At 36.8% G+C, this 19,030-nt stretch overlaps 2 protein-coding genes and 1 long non-coding RNA gene across 7 annotated transcripts in view; 2 read left to right on the plus strand and 1 right to left on the minus strand.

Annotated features, from left to right (window-relative positions):
* Positions 1–1,419, plus strand: part of WDR64 (WD repeat domain 64) — a 60,346-nt gene extending 58,927 nt beyond the window's left edge. Inside the window, exon 28 of the mRNA XM_032466505.1 lies at positions 1,080–1,419. Coding sequence (XP_032322396.1) covers positions 1,080–1,163 — 84 coding nt within the window. The 3' untranslated portion in view covers positions 1,164–1,419. The remainder of the gene's footprint in view (positions 1–1,079) is intronic.
* Positions 1–1,439, minus strand: part of LOC116659246 — a 52,458-nt gene extending 51,019 nt beyond the window's left edge. The window contains exon 1 of the long non-coding RNA XR_004314484.1: positions 1,349–1,439. This is a non-coding gene — a long non-coding RNA (uncharacterized LOC116659246). The remainder of the gene's footprint in view (positions 1–1,348) is intronic.
* Positions 1,440–2,979: 1,540 nt separating this feature from the next.
* The window catches only part of EXO1 (exonuclease 1), a 31,488-nt gene continuing 15,437 nt past the window's right edge, over positions 2,980–19,030 (plus strand). For 3 of the 5 annotated variants that reach the window (XM_032466506.1, XM_032466507.1, XM_006185555.3), the window contains exons 1-10: positions 2,980–3,114; positions 3,495–3,711; positions 4,888–5,061; positions 7,420–7,539; positions 8,505–8,628; positions 9,618–9,755; positions 10,744–10,956; positions 12,362–12,549; positions 13,245–13,341; positions 16,100–16,325. In XM_032466506.1, the coding sequence (XP_032322397.1) occupies positions 4,901–5,061; positions 7,420–7,539; positions 8,505–8,628; positions 9,618–9,755; positions 10,744–10,956; positions 12,362–12,549; positions 13,245–13,341; positions 16,100–16,325 (1,267 nt within the window). In that variant the 5' untranslated portion in view covers positions 2,980–3,114; positions 3,495–3,711; positions 4,888–4,900. Of the gene's footprint in view, positions 3,115–3,284; positions 3,712–4,887; positions 5,062–7,419; positions 7,540–8,504; positions 8,629–9,617; positions 9,756–10,743; positions 10,957–12,361; positions 12,550–13,244; positions 13,342–16,099; positions 16,326–19,030 lie in introns of those variants that run through there. The other 2 variants (XM_014559987.2, XM_032466509.1) reach the window with 2 other exon arrangements.

The following is a 19,030-nucleotide window of genomic DNA, read 5'->3' on the forward strand; positions in this document are numbered from 1 at the left end:
TATGACATGACACATCTGGGGATTGTATAGTCACTGTTTCTTCCTAATCCTATTGTACTGCAGGATGGAAACAAGACATCAGTAAGTTTCTGGCTCACCAGCCAAGTCAAAGAGAATGTTTCCCATATATTAACAGGAATAACTAACAAATAAAACTTTACAGTTTACATGGTGTTTTTATAAATGATCCTCTTGATTTTCACAATCACAAAGAAAATGTTATACCCATCATAGAACTGGAAAAAAAGTGGAGCCAAAAGGGAGGTTTAGTGACTTAACAAAGATCACATAAGAATTAACTGACAATCTGAGGTCAACTTCTGACTCCAAATTTCATGCTCATTCTATTAAACCAAACAGCCTAAAAAACTCAAATCCTATTACTCTTTTACTAGTTCTAGGAAGTTTATATGAGCCTAACTTAACCTGCGGCCATTTATCTAGTCATTAAAATACATCAAACATTAAGAGGAAAATCTAATATATGGTAATTTTTATAAGCCTCCACGCATGTAGTCAATAAACACAGAAAGGAGATAGTTATTGTTTGTGCTTAATCGAACAACAGATAACAAATACAACTACAACAAAAAGCTGTTTTATTTAATATAGAAAACTTCACATAATTTTGTTATCTTGTGCACTTAATGAGAATATGAATGATTCCTGTTAATCATCAATCTACCAATTATTTGAGCAAGAATTTCTGGCAACAGTAGAGTTTTTTATAAAAATAAGAGTTATTTTAATTGTCTTAAGTAATGGATGAAACACAACCTAGCAAGCTCCTTTGTTTCCTGTTTTTAACCAAACTTTACAGATTGGGCAGTGAATCCTGCTGCCCAGTTAAGTAGTTCTGAAGTTTACCTTGTTCCACTATGCCTTTCTGGAGCCCTGCCTCCTGGTTGTTTTGTTTTGTTTTGTTTTTTAAACACATTTTTACCCCGGAGGCACAAAGAATAGTTAAGTAAATTATACTTTCTTTCTAGAAGGATTAAGATCTCTAAAAATTAGTGGTACAATTTGACTCTAGAAAACTGTCATAGATGACAGTTACTGACAAGTCCTTTATTTCACAGACACAATGGAAGAAAAGTCTGAAAAGAAATTTGGTCCCACAAATAAATCTGACTTCTTCTTTCTTCCCAAGCATCCCCAAATGAAGAGAGAAAAATCAGAAGTGGCTGTTTTGGCCTGAGCTGTACATCAAATGGCAAGGTCTGACTGATAGTCTAGTCTTTATCTCAGGGTGAAAGTGAAGGGTCCATCAGACACTGTCACCCATATCTGTATCCTCAAGCCATCCTACTGATGGAGAAGATTACTCAGGGAGCTCAGGTGGCCTCACCTCTGAGTATGAAGCAAGCAGCAAGCAGCCCATTGGCCAACTTATTTCATAAACAGAAATCCACTTACTGAATAGGTGATACTTCTTGTTTACTGTCAGGAAAATGACACATTAAGAAACAAAGAAAATCAATAGCATAAGTATATCTAATCAATGACTAGGTTTCCACTTCACACCATTGTTAACCCTAATTCATAACCAGAATTATTATTAGAAGGTAAGCAATAAGAGGCAAATTAATTATGTGTCATGCTTTGGGGACTACAAAGAGAATTATTAAAAAGAAAAATGTGCCCATCAAGCCTCTAGCTCTCTGTCTTTTTCATTTAGGGAAATGTCACATGGAAGAAAATCCCAGTAACTTTGGGAAACTAAATTTTTTATTCATATGAAGTTTATTCACACATTTCTTTTTATGTTTATTTCTAAATACCCCTCCCTGTCTGACCTAAGTTAGGTTCTTCCCATTTTTTTAATTTTAACAATATTCCTAAGAAGACAACAACCAGGTCTAGAGTATCATGAGGACCGGAAGCTTCGCCCCAAGTGGCCACCAAAGTCAAAAATGTCTTTAAAGTCTGTGCACCATAGGCCACTTTCCATGGCTGTTTGTTTATAAAGTTTCCCCAGGTTTATGCCAAAGGTAAACAAAGCTGGACACTATGTAAAGTGGTCAGGACAGATTTTAATCAATAATATATTGCAATAGGGAAAAGCACCCAGCATGAAATGAACTCACCCTGAATTTGTACAGAAGTGACTGGGCAGTTTAAAGAGGGAATGGGGCTGTGCGTGAGTGACAGCTCAGCAGCCAGGGAGTGAACATTTTTTAAAAATCGGGAAGGGAGAGTTGGAGACTCACTTGGGACTGCTAACCAGAAGCTGTGGAAGTCAGGCACCTCCCCTCCTAGAGACGCTGGGGGAAGAGATCCTATCTTCAGGTGGTGGCTGGAACAAATGCTGAATTCTTTTGGCAGCCTTGAGTTTTCTCAGGCAGGCACTTAAGTGGGGCTGGGGTCACCCTACGGATGAAGACTTGATGTTAAAAACCATGTTGCTGTTTGTTTAAGTCTTTATAAGCCAACGTCTGAGACCTAGTTGAGAAGAGGGCAGAGGACCCTGGCCGGCCTGGTCAAGGAAAGACTGTCTCTTACCAGTTCAATTACTTAGCAGGCACTCCCTCCCCTTCCCAAAGGGGAAGGGTCCAAGGAGCATATACCTCAAGCTGCACCTTCTGTGTGCCTGGAGCCCATGTGTAGCTGCCTGTGAAGAGCCGAGATTAGCAGCACAAGGACTAGGGGTGATTTCCAGCCAGGACCCCTTTTCGGTTTAGAGACCTCAACACAAACACGCGACGGCGCTCTCTGAGCTTCTGCGCCGGGATCCGAGGCCGCAGTCGGGAGAGCTCCACGACTCCCAGCAGTTTGGGGAGGAGCTCGACGCGCTTCCCGGGCGCCACGCGCCATGGGCCCGCAGAGCCAGCTCCACTCAGCTCTCTGGAAGGTCGCCCGGAGATCCAAGGGGACGGCTGCGGCGGCGCCCGCGCTGGCGCCGGCGGGAAGCCGGGAGGCGAGAACTGGGCTCTGGCCGGAAGTGGGAGACCATGTACGGGGAGGTGGTGCCGGCGCCGTGGAGGGGCGCTGACGTCACTTCCTCTGGGCGGGGCCGTGGGCCATCCCGCGCAAATTGAAAGCTCCGGCCATCTGTGCTGCGCTGCGCCCCGGCTCCTCAAGTTCTGCGCCGCGGCCTCGCGTGCTCTGGCTCATGTAAGTGGGGGCCGCGGGGACGGGCTTCTGGGTCCCCACCCGGCCTTCCTCGGGCAGGTGGAGGGCCCTTCCCGGCTAGCGGGTGGAGCGGGCAGTGCAGGCCCGCAGCGTGTCCGCGCTGGTCCCAGTCCCTGCTTTCGGGATCCGGGTCTTCCTGGCAGAAGGGGAATATCTGACTTGGTGCCGGACCCTGCAGCGGCCCTGGGGGCGGCAGGCTGGGCACCCCTGAGCGGAGATTGGGGTGCTGGAGTGTATAGGCCGGGGAAGTGATTTGGGGGACCGAGGGAGGGACCTCTCGTTTTCCTGCGGAAACGAGCAGGCCGGTTTTACATGCAACCTCCCGGCTTCCAAATGTTGACAAGCACATGGTTTTCTTAAAGTTGTGCAGGCGAAAGGAACGTGTCTCCTGGAACAGTCCTGTGGGCGCTCTGCCAGGCCCTGTGAGATCAGATGGAACGGTGACATTGTGCTGTCATTTACTACCTGGTGCCGCGGGAGGTCTCCTGAGGATGCTTTGTGCCTGTGGCCCCCATCATTCTCATCGTGCTGAAGAGGAAACATTTATTCGTGATTATTTACCTAACTTAGAAGAAATATGTAAGTTTCACAAAATTATACTCTGACAGTTTCCCTTGGAATGAAAGAAAACTCTTTTTAGGAATATCTGAGAGGTAGGAGAGTAATTGTTTTTCCCAAACTGTGGCTTGAGGACTACGTGCACCCAAATTACCTAACGTGTTTAAAATTCAGAATTCCCGCCTCATGCCACAAGTAGTGAATCATAGTCAGGAGGAGTGGAGGAGTTGAGAATCTGCAACGAACTGAAATTTGAGAACTGCTGGACTAGAGTATCAGAGCTTTCCTACAGTATCAACAGGGTTAAGTCTGACTTCTGATCCTGTACTTTCTTCCTATCCTCCCTAATTTAATGTCTGTTGGGAGAGATTTATGTTTTGAAATGCTAAGCAATGCTCAGTGTCTACTGCTTTTACTTTTTATCATGGGCAGTTGGGTGAGAGGGACAGTAGTTACTTGAAAAAGGACTGTGGCAGCTTCAGGTTTCTGTATAGAAAGGGCTTGGGGGCTGCAACCTGGATGGAAAAGCTAAGCATTTATCTTGAAACTGTATCTGCACGGCGGGCAGTTTCACATTATTTGTGGGTAGCTTTCAGTCTGATGGACTTGCCCCTGGGCACCACCATTGCCTGTTAACAGAATGTTCAGTTCTTGAAATAAAGCATTCTGATGGTAGTAAATTTCAGTCCTAAAAAAGTATACCTCTAGTTCTATAATACTGTTTGCTTATTTTATTTTTCAGTTGAAATGTTCTACCAAGTGTTTTGCATGTTGTTTCTTACAAAGCCTTTGTAGAGGCAATGTGATATCACAGGATGCACAATTTTAACAATGCCTTTTTGGAGAGAAGACAGGCTCATACTTTTTTTTTTAGTATTTTCTGTCTGCTTCATACTGTTTCCAGGGCTTGGAGCATACATTATGATTCCAAGAGGGAAAGCACTTTAGAAAGAATACATAAAGGAACTATCAAATAGGGATAGTATGTTATTATGGTAAGTATTCTAGACAATAGAAATTGTTTGACAGAGAGGACCCCAGTTAAAATATTAAAGAGTAGTGACTCTCAAATGTCTAAACAATAATAGGTGCTATGTTAGTTTTTGAGCTCTTTTTCTGTATTTTTCCAAAACTTTTGGGTAAATATATTTTGCTTTAACCATTGCTGTTTTCCATTTCTTTTTTCATATCATATAGTTAACTTGGCACTATGGGGATCCAAGGATTACTGCAATTTATCAAAGAAGCTTCTGAACCTATCCACGTGAGGAAGTATAAGGGACAGGTAGTAGCGGTGGATACATATTGCTGGCTTCACAAAGGTGCTGTTGCTTGTGCTGAAAAACTAGCCAAAGGTGAACCTACCGATAAGTAAGTTTGGACCTTACATTAATTCTTTGCCAATTAGGAACGAGACTTGTAATGCTCTTTTTTCAGAAGAGGATCATTTTCCTTCGTGTCAGATTTATCAAGGAGTGAGAGCATGTGCTTTAGAATATTGCCACATCAGGGAATATTTCCTTCTATGATATACGCTAGTTTTCATTCTTTCTAATAAGCCAGAGTATTAGGACACCAGTGGACAAAGACCAAAGGCTGTCTTCTTTATTCTTTATCTAAGATAAACTTTTTAACAATATTCTGAAAAATCCATGGTGACTTTAGACTCTCACTTTCTTGGGTACAGACAACATACTGCTAAACCCTGTTAGCAAAACAAGGCAGTTGCTTCTCAGGGACAAGGTGTTCTGACTCCCTTTTACTTCACTCGGGGCCAAAAATGGTGGCCAAGCTGACATCCAGTCATAACTCGTGACCTTATTTGGGGCAGGATTGATGTCCTCTTTGTTTTTTAAATAGAGACACTAGAAAAACAAGTCAGCATAGTTTTTAGACAGAGATTTTCCACAAGGATTTGGGCACTATTATGTATCTTCTTTTTCACACTGTATAATTTACCTCCTAGAGGGAAGGCTTATAGATCTTAACATGATTTACTTAAGCACAATGGACAATAATAATAATCTTTTTTTGTTTCCAGAAAGAGATGGGGTAGTGAGTTGGGGGTGGAAAGAAGCAGAGAATTCATTATTGAAAGGTGAATATATGTTTTTGGGCTTTTGGGCCTGTCAAGTTAATTTGACCCAAAGTGACCTGTCACAGTTTGTCTGGGATGTGAAGGAGTCTGGGTGCTTCTGCCACTCCAACTGTTGCAACCATTTTTTGAAAGTGATTTCTTTTCCACCAATAAATTTGAACAGTTGCAATTATAGTTGAAGACTACGATTTTCTCATTGCTACCTTCCATGTTCTTTAAATTTTCTTCACTGGGGGAGAGAACTTTGTCTCTAGTTTTTTTGTAATTCTTAAGGATTCTGAGATTTTTGACTAATTAGAAGAGTTGTCCAAAGTACAAGGAATATCCATATTGTCAGATGAATTCCACAGGGCCTTCCACATAGTAGGTGCTCAGTAAATGTTTACTGAACTAAAAAGTTTCAGGACTTTCAACAAAGTATTGAGTATTTTAATATCTTTTTCCTACTGTAACTAATAAGTCACATTTGATAGTTTATTTTCCTTTAATGGTTCGTTTTGGGTGGGGATACTAACAAGAAAAAAACCAGAAAGTTTGGATAAGCCTATGGTAAACCTTTATGATCATAATAAAGAATGAGGTAGCTCTATATGTACCTAGAAAGATGTCTGAAATATATAAAATGAAGGAACCAGATATCTGACGTTTGTATTCTGTCTAGTTAATAAAAAAAAAAGTAAATTTCCTTTAAAATCCATTATAATTTTACATTTGCTTTCTCCTATTTTTACTTGATACTTAATCACTAGTTACCAGTCCTTGTGCTATAGACCAATGCAGGTCCATTGTCACTGGTTTACAATTTTAAAAAAAGGACAATGTAGTGAGTCTTCCATTAAAATGAATATGATGATGATTTAAAAGATTATCTTTCAAGATTACATCTTTCTATTCATATTTTTGAGTTAAAATACACCAATTGTCTTGCCAGAAGTAAAAACCTAAATGTAATACATGATTCTTGTTTGCATCCTGGACTGGAGGTAAAAACTATAGCAGTGCTGTGCCGGAGTCAACTCATATGAACTTGCTATACCCATCTCCTCCCAATTTAGCATTTAGTGAGCCCACATTGGTAGTTTATCCACCACCGTTGAATATGCGTGTCAGGGAAATTTACAAGCGCTACAAATCAGGCACTTCTTCCCCCAGAACTGGTTATTTATTTAGCAGGTCACCACTAGTTATAACAATACTAGGACAATTGGGCAAATTTTCATATAGACTGTATATTAAACAGTATTTTATTGCTGTTAAATTTCTTGGGTATAATAATGGTGTTGGAAAAATCAGGTATTTATTGTACTATTCTTTCAGCTTTTCAGTAGACTTGAAATTTTTTAAATCAAAAAAAAAAAATGAGGGAAAAAGGCTAGATTTGGAATCACACAGTGTCAGGACTGTCGGAGTCTTTTAATCTGCTCATGAGGAAGGCAAATATTACATAACCCAGTAGGATCCAAGGCAAGATTTGAACCCAAGTCTAAATTAGAGCTTATATTTCCTATGAAAACATTTGCTTAAGAAATAAAAGCCTCTCTTCATAATCTATCTCATCTGGTTTTAAAAAGAGCAAAAGTATTACCTTATAAGATGCAAAGTATGTAAATGTTTTTTCTTCAATTTCATAGGTATGTAGGATTTTGTATGAAATTTGTAAATATGTTGCTGTCTCATGGGATCAAGCCTGTCCTGGTTTTTGATGGATGTACTTTACCTTCTAAAAAGGAAGTGGAGAAGTCTAGAAGAGAGTAAGTAGATTCTCTAACTTAACTATTTTAAGTTCTGACATTGTGGTCTGTATGATACCAATTTCTTTTTATCTTACTTTGTGGAGGCTTGTTTCATAGTTTAGTTCACGAACAGATTTACTTAAATGTTTCATGTGTGCTGGAAAAGAATGTGTGTTCTTCAGTTATTGAGTGGAAGGTTTTATGTCTATCCATTAAATCAAGCTTATTATTGTAGTGTTCAAAGTGGCTTCTTTTGTGGGGGGTTTTGTTTTGTTTTTTATGTGTGTCTACTTAATCCATCAATTACTGAGGAAATGTTAAAATTTCACTGTGATGGTGGATTTTCAGTTACCTTATAGTTCTGTCCATTTTTTGCTTTGTTTATTTGAAGCCATTTTATTGGTTGCCTTCATATTTAAAATTTATTATATTTTTGTAGCAAATTGAAACAATATGTAGTGACTCTTATAGTCTCTATGCTTTTTTGTTCTGGAGTCTATTCTGTCTGATGTTAGTATACACATAACAACTTTCTTTTGTATGTTCCTAATGCCTTTTTCTGTTTACTTTTAGTTTTACTATGTCATTGTTTTTAGGCTTGTTTCTTGTGAAGAACACATCACTGTAATTTTTTTTTATCCATTCTGTCAACCTTTGTCTTTTTAAAAAATCTTTTAAATGGAGAGTTTGATTCTCTTTACACTGATCATTAATTGCTAATATATAGCTCCGACCTTGTTTGACTTCTTTTGACATAAAGCATTACTCTAGAAAAGTCTGATGATAAGCTTGTGTGTATGGGCACTATAAATCCTTGTTCTTTGCATCTAGAAACCCAAAAGATCTGGGTTAATATTCTTAAGAACCCGGTGTACACTTTCAAATGAGTCAAACATTTTTTTATTCTAGGAAAATTTCTTGAATTATAGTTTTATTGTAGTTTCTTGAGTTCGCCTCTCACCTTTTTTTTTTCTCTCTTGCAGAAGAAGACAAGCCAATCTTCTTAAGGGAAAGCAGCTTCTTCGTGAGGGGAAGGTCTCAGAAGCCAGAGAGTGTTTCAGCCGTTCTATCAATATCACACATGCTATGGCCCACAACGTAATTAAAGTGAGCTAAATAAGAAATAAAGCCAAAGTAACAAATGGTTGGGTTCATTTAAGCCAATTACAAGCCAGCTGTTTGTTAATGGGCAAGAGAGGACATGAAGGGAGGATAATTATTGTAGGCCAGACCTTCAGGAAAGCTGGGTGTCAGAGGAAGAAGGGAGCAGGGTTTGTAGGTAGGAGAGAGGAATCCAGCCATTTCCAAGGGAGAAATCCTAAGGAATGAGCTCTCGCTTTTTAGATGAGTCACTTGCATAGATGAAAGTGCTCCGTAGAGACAGAAGGGCTAAATTCTTGGAGGTTCAATCCTACCCCATGCTCATAGTCTTCAACACTTACTGTAACCTTCACCCTTGAATGACTGTCAGGGATCTATTCAATTATTCTGGCCAGTTCAGAAGCTCTGCAGATTTCTAGTCTGTTTGATCTGCTTCTGCTTAGAAGCTTCTTCCCTCATCACCGTAAATCTTAGGGTCAACACTCCCACAGTCACAGCCCACACTTCCCCCTTTTGGGGTCTCTGTTCAAACTGCTTGGTAAACAAATGGGAAGAATGGTGATTAGATTCTGTTGTGTCATCAGTACAGTGTCCTGTAGACTTTTGTTCTGTGACAAGAGAACCTGGGGAAACACATGTCTTATGTTCTTTTGGGAGCATAACCATTCTTAAGATGGTAGCTGTCTATAATTTGAAATAATTAAGCATTACAGCTTGTTTTTTTTTCTCCCCCCTCCCTGCCCCCCTGAATGTACAGCAATAGTTCTTTTTTCCTAATGTATAAATTGACTTTTAAAAAAGATTTCTTAGTGGCTGTATAATTAGTTCAATATATGCTAGGACTAAAAACAGAAAAACTTACTTTAAAGGAAATGATTTCCAAAAATAATATTAGCCTGTACATGTTGAGGCTGGGTAAGATGGGTTTGAAACAGGAAGTCTTTCAGTGCCTTCCACGTGCTGTTCTTGAGATTGGTCGTGACCCTTCCTCACAGGCTGCTCGGTCTCAGGGAGTAGATTGCCTCGTGGCCCCATACGAAGCAGATGCGCAGTTGGCCTATCTCAACAAGGCCGGGATTGTACAAGCTATAATTACAGAGGACTCCGATCTCCTCGCTTTTGGCTGTAAAAAGGTACCTAACTACAACTACTCCATACTGTTTTTCTATGTGGTTGGAAATAGTGTAAATCAAGGAGCTAAAATTTTCCTCTCCAAAAATACATATTTTATCTTATTTAATACCTGCAACTAATATCTACTTACAGTGTTAACAATTATTTTATTTAAAATGAAAAGAAGGTTTTGCTGCTCGACATTTGTGTAATCTGGATGATTTTTCAGATTAAGCCCTTAAAGTGAGAGGGTTGTCTTGTTTTCTCCAAATTCTTTAGTGGAATGTAGTCTTATTTTTTAATAATGATCACTTACATGCTTTATATTTTTCAATTAGGTCGTGTAAATAAGCTAACGTATCTACTAGTGAGAGGCTCTGCAGTAATTTAGAATTATGTATAAACCTGTTTAATGGAGAATTTTATTATGATATGTTAAGACACAGAACTATAGAGTGATCTCATTTCTGTTACTATCTATGTTATTTGTATTATCTATATATTTGTAGATGACTAGAAGGATCTGTGAAAAGATCAATGCTGGGTAACAGTGATAGATAAGAGATCTGGGGCAACTTCTGTTTTCTTCTTCCTGAATTTCTGTGTTTTCCAAATTTTCTGCAATAGACATGAATTACTTTAAGAATAAGAAAAAGGGTTACTTTAATATGTAAAGCAGAAGGTAAGGAGAAAATGCTTTTTGTTATTTAAATAGGAATTGCTATTTGACATGATCAACCCTGTAATAGAAATAGGAAGTAAAGAGGAGCAGAAAGGGCCTTCTTTATACCAGAGTCAGGGCAGTTGAATTATGATGTGTGATCTTGTCTAGCCATAGCCTGTGCTTCAGTTTAACTTACCTGCAGAATTGACGGTAATTAATTGGACTCCCTATCTCTTGGTTACGATGAAGAACAAGAAAGATTTCTTAGAAGTACTGCAGTGGATTTGGTAATGAAAAATTAAAATGGCTTATACAGGTGTTAACAATTTCCCTTCCCTTTGAAGGTGATTTTAAAAATGGACCAGTTTGGAAATGGACTAGAAATTGATCAGTCTCGGCTAGGAATGTGCAAACAGCTTGGGGATGTGTTCACAGAAGAGAAATTCCGTTATATGTGCATTCTTTCAGGCTGTGACTATCTCTCATCCCTGCGTGGGATTGGCTTAGCCAAGGCCTGCAAAGTACTAAGACTAGCCAACAATCCAGATATTGTGAAGGTAAGAGTGATTTACCAAGGGTCACGTTAAGTTCTGAAGCAGTTCTTAAATAATAGATGAACCGCTCAGAATATGGATCTTAAATATTCTGTTATATCCACAGCCAACATTGTGTCATTGAAAGGAGAAAACTACTAAGTCACTAGAACTTTGCTTTTGGCAACTGATGAACCATGTTTTCAGCAGTTGACCAAAAAACTAGTAATTTTTAAAAATAAAGACAGCTATAAAGAGATTTAAGGATAAAATGTCCTAGGGGAGAATTAATGTTAAAATGCAGTCTTTTGATTTCTGTCTTATTACTCTAGTGGTTCTCAAACTTTTTGGTCTCAGGATCCCTTTAGACTCTTAAAAGCTCTTTGTGGCAATAATTTTTGTTTATATGGGTTATAGCTATTAATATTTACTAAGTCAGAAATTGAAACAAAAAAATTTAAATATTTGTTAGTTCACTCAATAATAATAAATTCATTACGTTTTAAAATAAATATATTTATATGAAAATAATCATCGTCTAAAACATGAGGATTATGAGAGGAATTACACATTTATGTAAATCTCTTTAACATGGCTCAATAAAGCTGGATTCCTAATTCTACTTCCTCATAGAATCCGATGCAGTATCACGTGTCGTGAATTTTCTAGAAAACTGAGACACCATACGTCATTGGTCTATAATTTAAGAAATTAAGCACTCGTTAAAGAAGCTTATTCCCACTCCCACTTGCCTTGAGTAGTTCTCTTAAGCCCATAGAGTTTGCAGAGCAGAATTTTCATTTTCTGTTTCTAAGAGTGCAAAGTGTGAGTCCTCAGGGCTAAGGATGGTCTGATCTCAGGGTTGGGAGATGGTGGCAGATCTGGGAAGAGAGCAGCATGCACTGACTAGCCTGTGACTCTAGGATCACTCTGGTCCTCTGGGTCTTCACTTCTTCATCTCTGAGTTTAATATAAAAGTTTCAAAACCCTTTCAAGCTTTAATCATCCATGACCATAACAGGAGTTAGAATGTTGACTCCATTTTTAAAATATGATCTAAGAATTTTTTTTTTTTAATCCTCAGATTTTGTCTGTTGTTTGTTTTTTGCTTTCTGGATGAAAGGGATTTTGAGGGTGAAGAATGTATCTTAAAGTTATACTTAGGAATATAAATTTGATGTGTAACTGAATTTTTCGTTCTTTGAATTAATGATAGGAAAAAACAAAGAAAACACTGTTATAGAGACTTAGAATTTTACGTCATGACATGATTGTGTTTACTGGTAGAGGTTTTTAATGTAGATAAAAGCAATTGATTTTTTTTTTATCCCTCATCCTTCTCTAATGTAAGCTGATGGATCTTGGGGATAATGTGTTCCCTGTTCTTTGTTTGCAGATAACTAGTAAGTATTTTTGCATCTATTATTAGGTTATCAAGAAAATTGGACATTATCTCAAGATGAATATAACAGTACCAGAAGATTACATCAAAGGGTTTATTCGAGCCAACAATACCTTCCTCTATCAGCTAGTTTTTGATCCCATCAAAAGGAAACTTATTCCTTTGAATGCCTATGAAGATGACATTGACCCTGAAACACTGAGCTATGCTGGGCAGTATCCTTTCTGAACAAGAATTGTAGAACTTTGCACTTCTTGCATATGTTTGTGGTGATATTTTTAGTGAGACATTCAGTAAAAAGCTTGTACTTTTTTTTTGCTTTGTTTTTTTATAGTTAAATCTTTATTTTTTTAAATTAATTACCATGATAGTGAAAATTTAGAACAACTTTTGCTTATAAACCTGAGGCTCATCCATTATAACTTGCTAATTACTTAGACTGACTTGGCAGAAACATATACAGTCAGTCACTTAAGGTACATACTCCAAAGGTGGTACTTAAGAGACCCTCTCACAGCAAGTAAGCTCAATTAATTAGGAAGAACATTCTGGGTATATGAGTATCCCAGTTGAGGATGCCCTTCCCACAGCTACTGGCCACATGCATTCAGGGTGATGCAGAGCTGTGAGTCACTTAGGTATTGGCTAGGACTTTCTTCTTTATTGCCCTTGACAGGGAGTAAGTGATGACTTGGGGCTTTGCTTCAGAAAATAACCAACTCCTGCTGTGACAAATAGAGACTAATAAACTCTGCCTGTGGTTTTGGTAAAGCTGAATGTAGAAAGTAAGTACTGTCCATTGAAATCATAAACCTGAAGATTTTCTGTGACAATAGAAGACACTTTTCCATCTTAATACAGTATTGTTTGATTATTAATAAAAGCATTTTCCTTAATCCTACCAACCTAGGTATGTTGATGATTCTACAGCTCTTCAAATAGCACTTGGAAATAAAGATATAAATACTTTTGAACAGATTGATGACTTCAATCCAGACACTGCCATGGTAATATTTTAAAGACTTTCTTCTCAAAGAGCACATTTTAGTTATGTCTCAGGAAGTATGACTAAAGGCAAATCTTCATTTAGTAAACATCTTTTAAGCATTTCTATATCCAGGCACTGTGAAGTGTAGACTGAAAACAACTTGATACTAGAGGAAATATATCTCTTAGAACATAGGTATGTTGGTTAATTTCCTTAAATTAAAAAGTTATCACATAATATATTATCAAACTTTTAGACTTTCATTTGAGCATACCAAATGTTTGATGTCTTTTTTCTCATTTCACCTCATTCAGCCTACTTAGCCTTTCATTTGATCTCTGTCTTTAGACAAATGAATCTTCCCACCTTCTAAAGTGCCTTTGGTTTGAATATTACTGTTTTGGGTTTCAAAGGTCCAATTGCTCTGAAGGCAGATGGGTGCGAATTGACTGTATGGTCAGGTTGAAGATGAGGACCCAGGGGCCAAATAATCATTTTTTTCAGCTCTCTTCCTACATGTGGCCACCATGGTACCTGGTGCCTTAAATTCCTGAGTTGTTCTCTGGGTTTCTGTACATGGAGTTGGCTTTTCTCACTGATGTTCTTTTCTGTAGACACTTGAGTTTGATCTCTCTTGGGCTAAATTCTTTATTTTTATTTTTTTATTGCAGTATAGTTGATTTATATAATGTAAGTTTCAAGTGTACATGAGGTTTCATGATTCACAATTTGAAAAGGTTATAATACTTTATAGTTATTATAAAATATTGGCTATATTCCCTGTGCTGTACAATATATCCTTCCACCTTCTTTATTTTACACCTGTTAATCCCCTCCCCCTGTCTTGCCCCTCCCCCTTGGGCTAAGTTCTTTAAGCTCTTCTATCTATACTCTTATCTTCACTATGGTTTGGAAGTTACATATATCTCCTAATTTTACTGCAGGTGGAGTTTGTGTTTGTTTCTTGTTCTTATTGCTTTGGGGGTGACTTTTTTTTTCCTTATTGAATTACTATTGACATATTAGTTTCAGGTGTATGACATAGTGAATTTTTTTATTTATATACATTATACTTATATACATTAAGAAATTATTTATATACATTAAGAACTTATCACAATCATTCTAGTTACCATCTGTCACCATACAGAGTTATTACAGTATGATTGACTATGTAGTCAGCCCTTCATTTCCATGGGCATCTGCAGATGAGACCAACTGCAGACCCAATTCAATTGAATCCTTGGATGCAGAACCCATGGATATGGTGGGCTGACCATACTGCTCCATTGTATATAAGAGACTTGAGCATCCGTGGATTTTAGTACCAAAGTGGGTCCTGGAACCAATCCCCCACAGCCACCAAGGGATGACTGTATTCCCTGTGCTGTGTATTATATCTCTGTGACTTATTTACCTTATAGGTAGAAGTTTGTATAAGAAGAGGACTGAAAAGACTTTATTCTGCTATCTTCTTTATACATTTGAATTACTGATATTACAATTTCATCAGGAATGATTCTCATTTTTCCTGTCACAGAAACTGAGAAATAATTGGCTGAATTGAATATGTTCAAATATGAATGGGAATGTTATGACTCACTAAGACAGCCATCCTTCATAATCCCAAATCCTTATCAGATCTTTTTTTTCATAGAGAAATTTCCCTTGGAACCACTGATTGTACATCAAACTAATCCTTTTTATTTCTCAAAAATTTATTCTTCCCAGTCAGGTTTTCTAATTGCCTATTTCTCTCTCTCTATCTCTCTCTCTTTTTATAAAACCATCAATGAGATCTAATGCCGTGAGCTATACTGCTTAAACTGTTTTTATTATGCCTATTCTCTCAATTATTCTAAGTTACCTTTCTTGTTACTTATTTATTATATTACTTATTTAATTTTATTTTTAATCCTTTGTTTAAGATTAGATTCCAAGTTCAGGTGGGATTTTTGTCAGGTACAATTCACACCCTAAGTACCAGCATTTTTTGTACTGTTGTTAATTTTTTAATATTTTGTACCCTTTGCCTCTTCTGCTCTATTTGAATATCATTGACATCCTTTTAGCAGATCATTGTCATCTAAAATGTATTTAGTTATTAATTGTGAATAACTTGTATTAGCATTAAAAATGATTATTTACCAATCCTTATTGTCAATGAGTTTTCTCAGAGAAAATTTTGTATAAGACTCAGCGTAGACCAGAGTAGCTTTCTGTTTCTCAGTATTGTCCATATTATAGAAACTATTGTTTTGTAAATTAGATTGTTTTAGTTTAAAGTCATCCAAGTTCTAGAGATGGGATAGTTGATTAAATACATAACTTTATAGTTTTAATTTTCAAGTCCTTTGTAAAGAGTATGTTAGTTATTAATTAGAGGCTTGTTGCAAGATGATTATTAAAGTAATTACTATTGTATATTGAACTAATACTCAAATTTTAAAAGTAGTTTTTTTCTGATCATGTTTCTTCAAGTGCTGTTTCATTTCTTGCACTGCTCATCTTAGGAAGATTCTTTTTTTATCTCTTAGAAATGAGCTAACAAGTTGCTTGACCCTCATTAAGAGAGAAATAGATCTAGGAATATAAAACACATTTAATGGAAAAGTATAGGACCAGCAAAGTGGAAAATGTTATTAGAGGACAGATGTTTCATCAAAAGCTGTTCAAAGGGGTAATTTAATTATTAACTTATAATTTATGTTGATACAGAGGGAAATAATTTAACTAATTTTCTTCTTCAAGTAACCGTTTTCCTTTTACTGTTTTAGCCTGCCCAATCAAGAAGTCGTAGTTGGAATGACAAAGCATGTCAAAAGTCATCTAATATTAATAGCATTTGGCACAGGAATTATTGCCCTAGACTTGAGCTGGATATTGTTGCAGATGCTACAAGACTGAAAGAAAATCCAAGTACTGTAGGCATTGAACAAGTGATTAGTACTAAAGGGTTAAATCTTCTGAGGAAGTCACCCATTGTGAAAAGACCAAGAAGTGGTATGTATTTTGTTTTTGTGAAACAAAACAAGAAGTCTTGTTTAAGAAGTCTTTGTTAAATCCGAGATCACTAAGATTTTTTTCCTGTTTTCTTTTAGGAGTTTTATACTTTTAGTTCTTACAGTCAGGACTTTGATCCATTTTGAATTTTTTTTTATATGGTGTGAGGTAAGGATCAAGGTTCACTTTTTGGTATATGGTAATCCAGTTGTTCTAGCACCATTTGTTAAATAGATTATCCTTTTTCCATTGAATTGCCTTCCTGCATTTCTGTTTCTAGATTGGGTTATTCTATACCAGTGGTCTCTTTTCCTATCTTTGAGCCAGGCACACTGTCTTAATTACTGTAGCTTTATAGTAGATCTTAAAATCAAGTAATATAAGTCCCTAAGCTTGTTCTTTTGAAGAGCTGTTTGGCTATTCTGTGTTCTTCACATTTCCATACAAATCTTAGAATCAACTTGTCAGTTTCTTTAAAAAACAAATTCTGCTGAGATTTTGATTGGTATTTAGTTGAATCTGTAGGTCAGTTTGGGGAGAATTGACAACAAGATCGAGTTTTCTGATTCATTTAAATCTTCAATGCTTTGTAGTTTTCAGTGTACAGATCTTGTACATCTGTTAAATTTATACCTATATTTCAGATTTTTGATACTGTTGTAAATGGTATTTTTAATTTTAATTTCTGGTTCATTGCTAGTATATAGAAATACACTTGGTTTTTGTATATTAATCTTATGTTTGGTAACCTTACTAAATTCACATATTAGTTCTAGTATCTTTTTGTAGACTCTCTAAGATTCTCTATGTAGATAATCAGATCACTTACAAATAAAGTCTTTGGTACAATATTGAACAGAAGTGCCGAGAATGGAATGCTAGGTATTGGGAAAAAGGTTTTATTTTCCACTGTAGACATATTTAGAAGTAGAAAGAGTAATTGTAATCCATTCCTTCTCTCTTTCTTTCCCTCAGACATTACATGAATGAATGAACGTCTGACAACAAAAGCAAAACAAAGCCCATGGAGACTTTTAGTTCATGCTTTTATGTTTTGAATTTAAGTATGGATTATACTTAAATTTAGCCAAATGTCCTGATTCCTTATGAACCTAAATCTTTTTCATGATAATATCTCTGAACCTTTGTTTCCTCTTCTGAAAGGGGAACAATATTGCCTGTTTCCAAATTGTTGTATACGTGATATATAAAAGCCCTGATGCATAGCAAGTACACTGAACTTAATAGTTCCTTCCTTTCCTTCTGCTGCCATCAAGATGATTCATTTTAGGTAGAGAGCTCATCAGGAAATTACCTGTATCAGATTAAATCTTCTCTGTTATAACTACCATTTATCAATGGATTTTGTCTCTGGGCACACACACAAATGCAAAAACAAAACAAAAACCAGTGAATTTTTTTCCCTCTTTAATGTGATAGCTCTTCATATATTTAAAGGCAGCCATTGTCACCCTCCTAAATTTCTTTTGCAAGCTAAAAGTTTCTTATCTATCCAGGTTATGCTTTGGATACAATATAATTTTTTAATAATTTGTATCTGTTACAGTGAGTGGTTGTTGAGATGTGGTCTGCTTACCATAGAGCACGGTAAATATTTAGAACTGTGGCACTACTTCAGTCCTTCATCCAGAAACTGCTTTTACTATTGCAAACAAAGATAGTATTAGCTTTTATTAGTATTCTTGTCATTTTGCTGGCATTTTCTGCATTTATAATCGAAAGCCACCATTTGCTGTTAAGCCAGGTACCGTTTTATTTGTAAACTTAAATGTGGGTTAAATTATCTTTATTGAGGTAATCTTAATTCATTATAATCCATTGTGCTGCCTGTTAATTTTTTTTCCTTTTTTTGAATCTTTGTATTGTCTTCTAATATATGAGTATTAGGTCACCTGAAAATTTGAGAAGTATGGCTCAAGGGTGTCTTAAATTTTTGGTTAAAATTTGTTTGCTTGTGTCATGTTGAACTGAATCAGAGCAAGTATGGAAATCTAGGGCTCCATACCAGAGACAGACCTCCTTTCATACCATTAGTCACCAATTATCTTTCAGGGCTATTCAGCTTGCTGCAAATTCCCATAACTAATACACAATAAATTTTGCTCTACATTGTCCACTAGAATAATGAGAGGCACTGTGAGCAGTGTCTAGCTCAATTCAGGATATACTAAGTCTATGAACTTCTCCAAGGAGCTAGACTGACAAACTTATCATAAAAAGAAAATGAGATTAGTGTGGTGTGGCTTCTTCTTTAAGCCTTGCTGGAGAGCCTACAATATTTTTTTTTTCCTCTTCTATAAGAGCTCACAATTCTCTGCATAATACACTGATTTCGGTTTTGCCAAGTTTACCAATCTATAGGTTTTGGGTTTTTTTTTAATCTATGCATTTTTTAATTTGAGTTATCACCTTGACTCTAGTGTTTTGGCATGCCCCAGCCCTTTTACCAACTTCTTAGAATCATGAGCATTTACTCATGTGAGTGGAAGCTGTTCACTCTGAGGATTAGGTGGACTAATTCAAAGCACCTTAGTGCTATCTCTATGTCTTTGTCTATTTCAGCTTTAACACTTTACATTTATTTAGCCTTATGAGGTATTCTAACACCATAGAATACATTTGTCACATGGCAGTCTTCTGAGAGCCCCTTAGCTATGTAATGAGGATCAAAACTAAAGCACAAA

The sequence above is a fragment of the Camelus ferus genome, chromosome 23 (assembly GCF_009834535.1).
Source record: "Camelus ferus isolate YT-003-E chromosome 23, BCGSAC_Cfer_1.0, whole genome shotgun sequence".
Taxonomy (NCBI): domain Eukaryota; kingdom Metazoa; phylum Chordata; class Mammalia; order Artiodactyla; family Camelidae; genus Camelus; species Camelus ferus.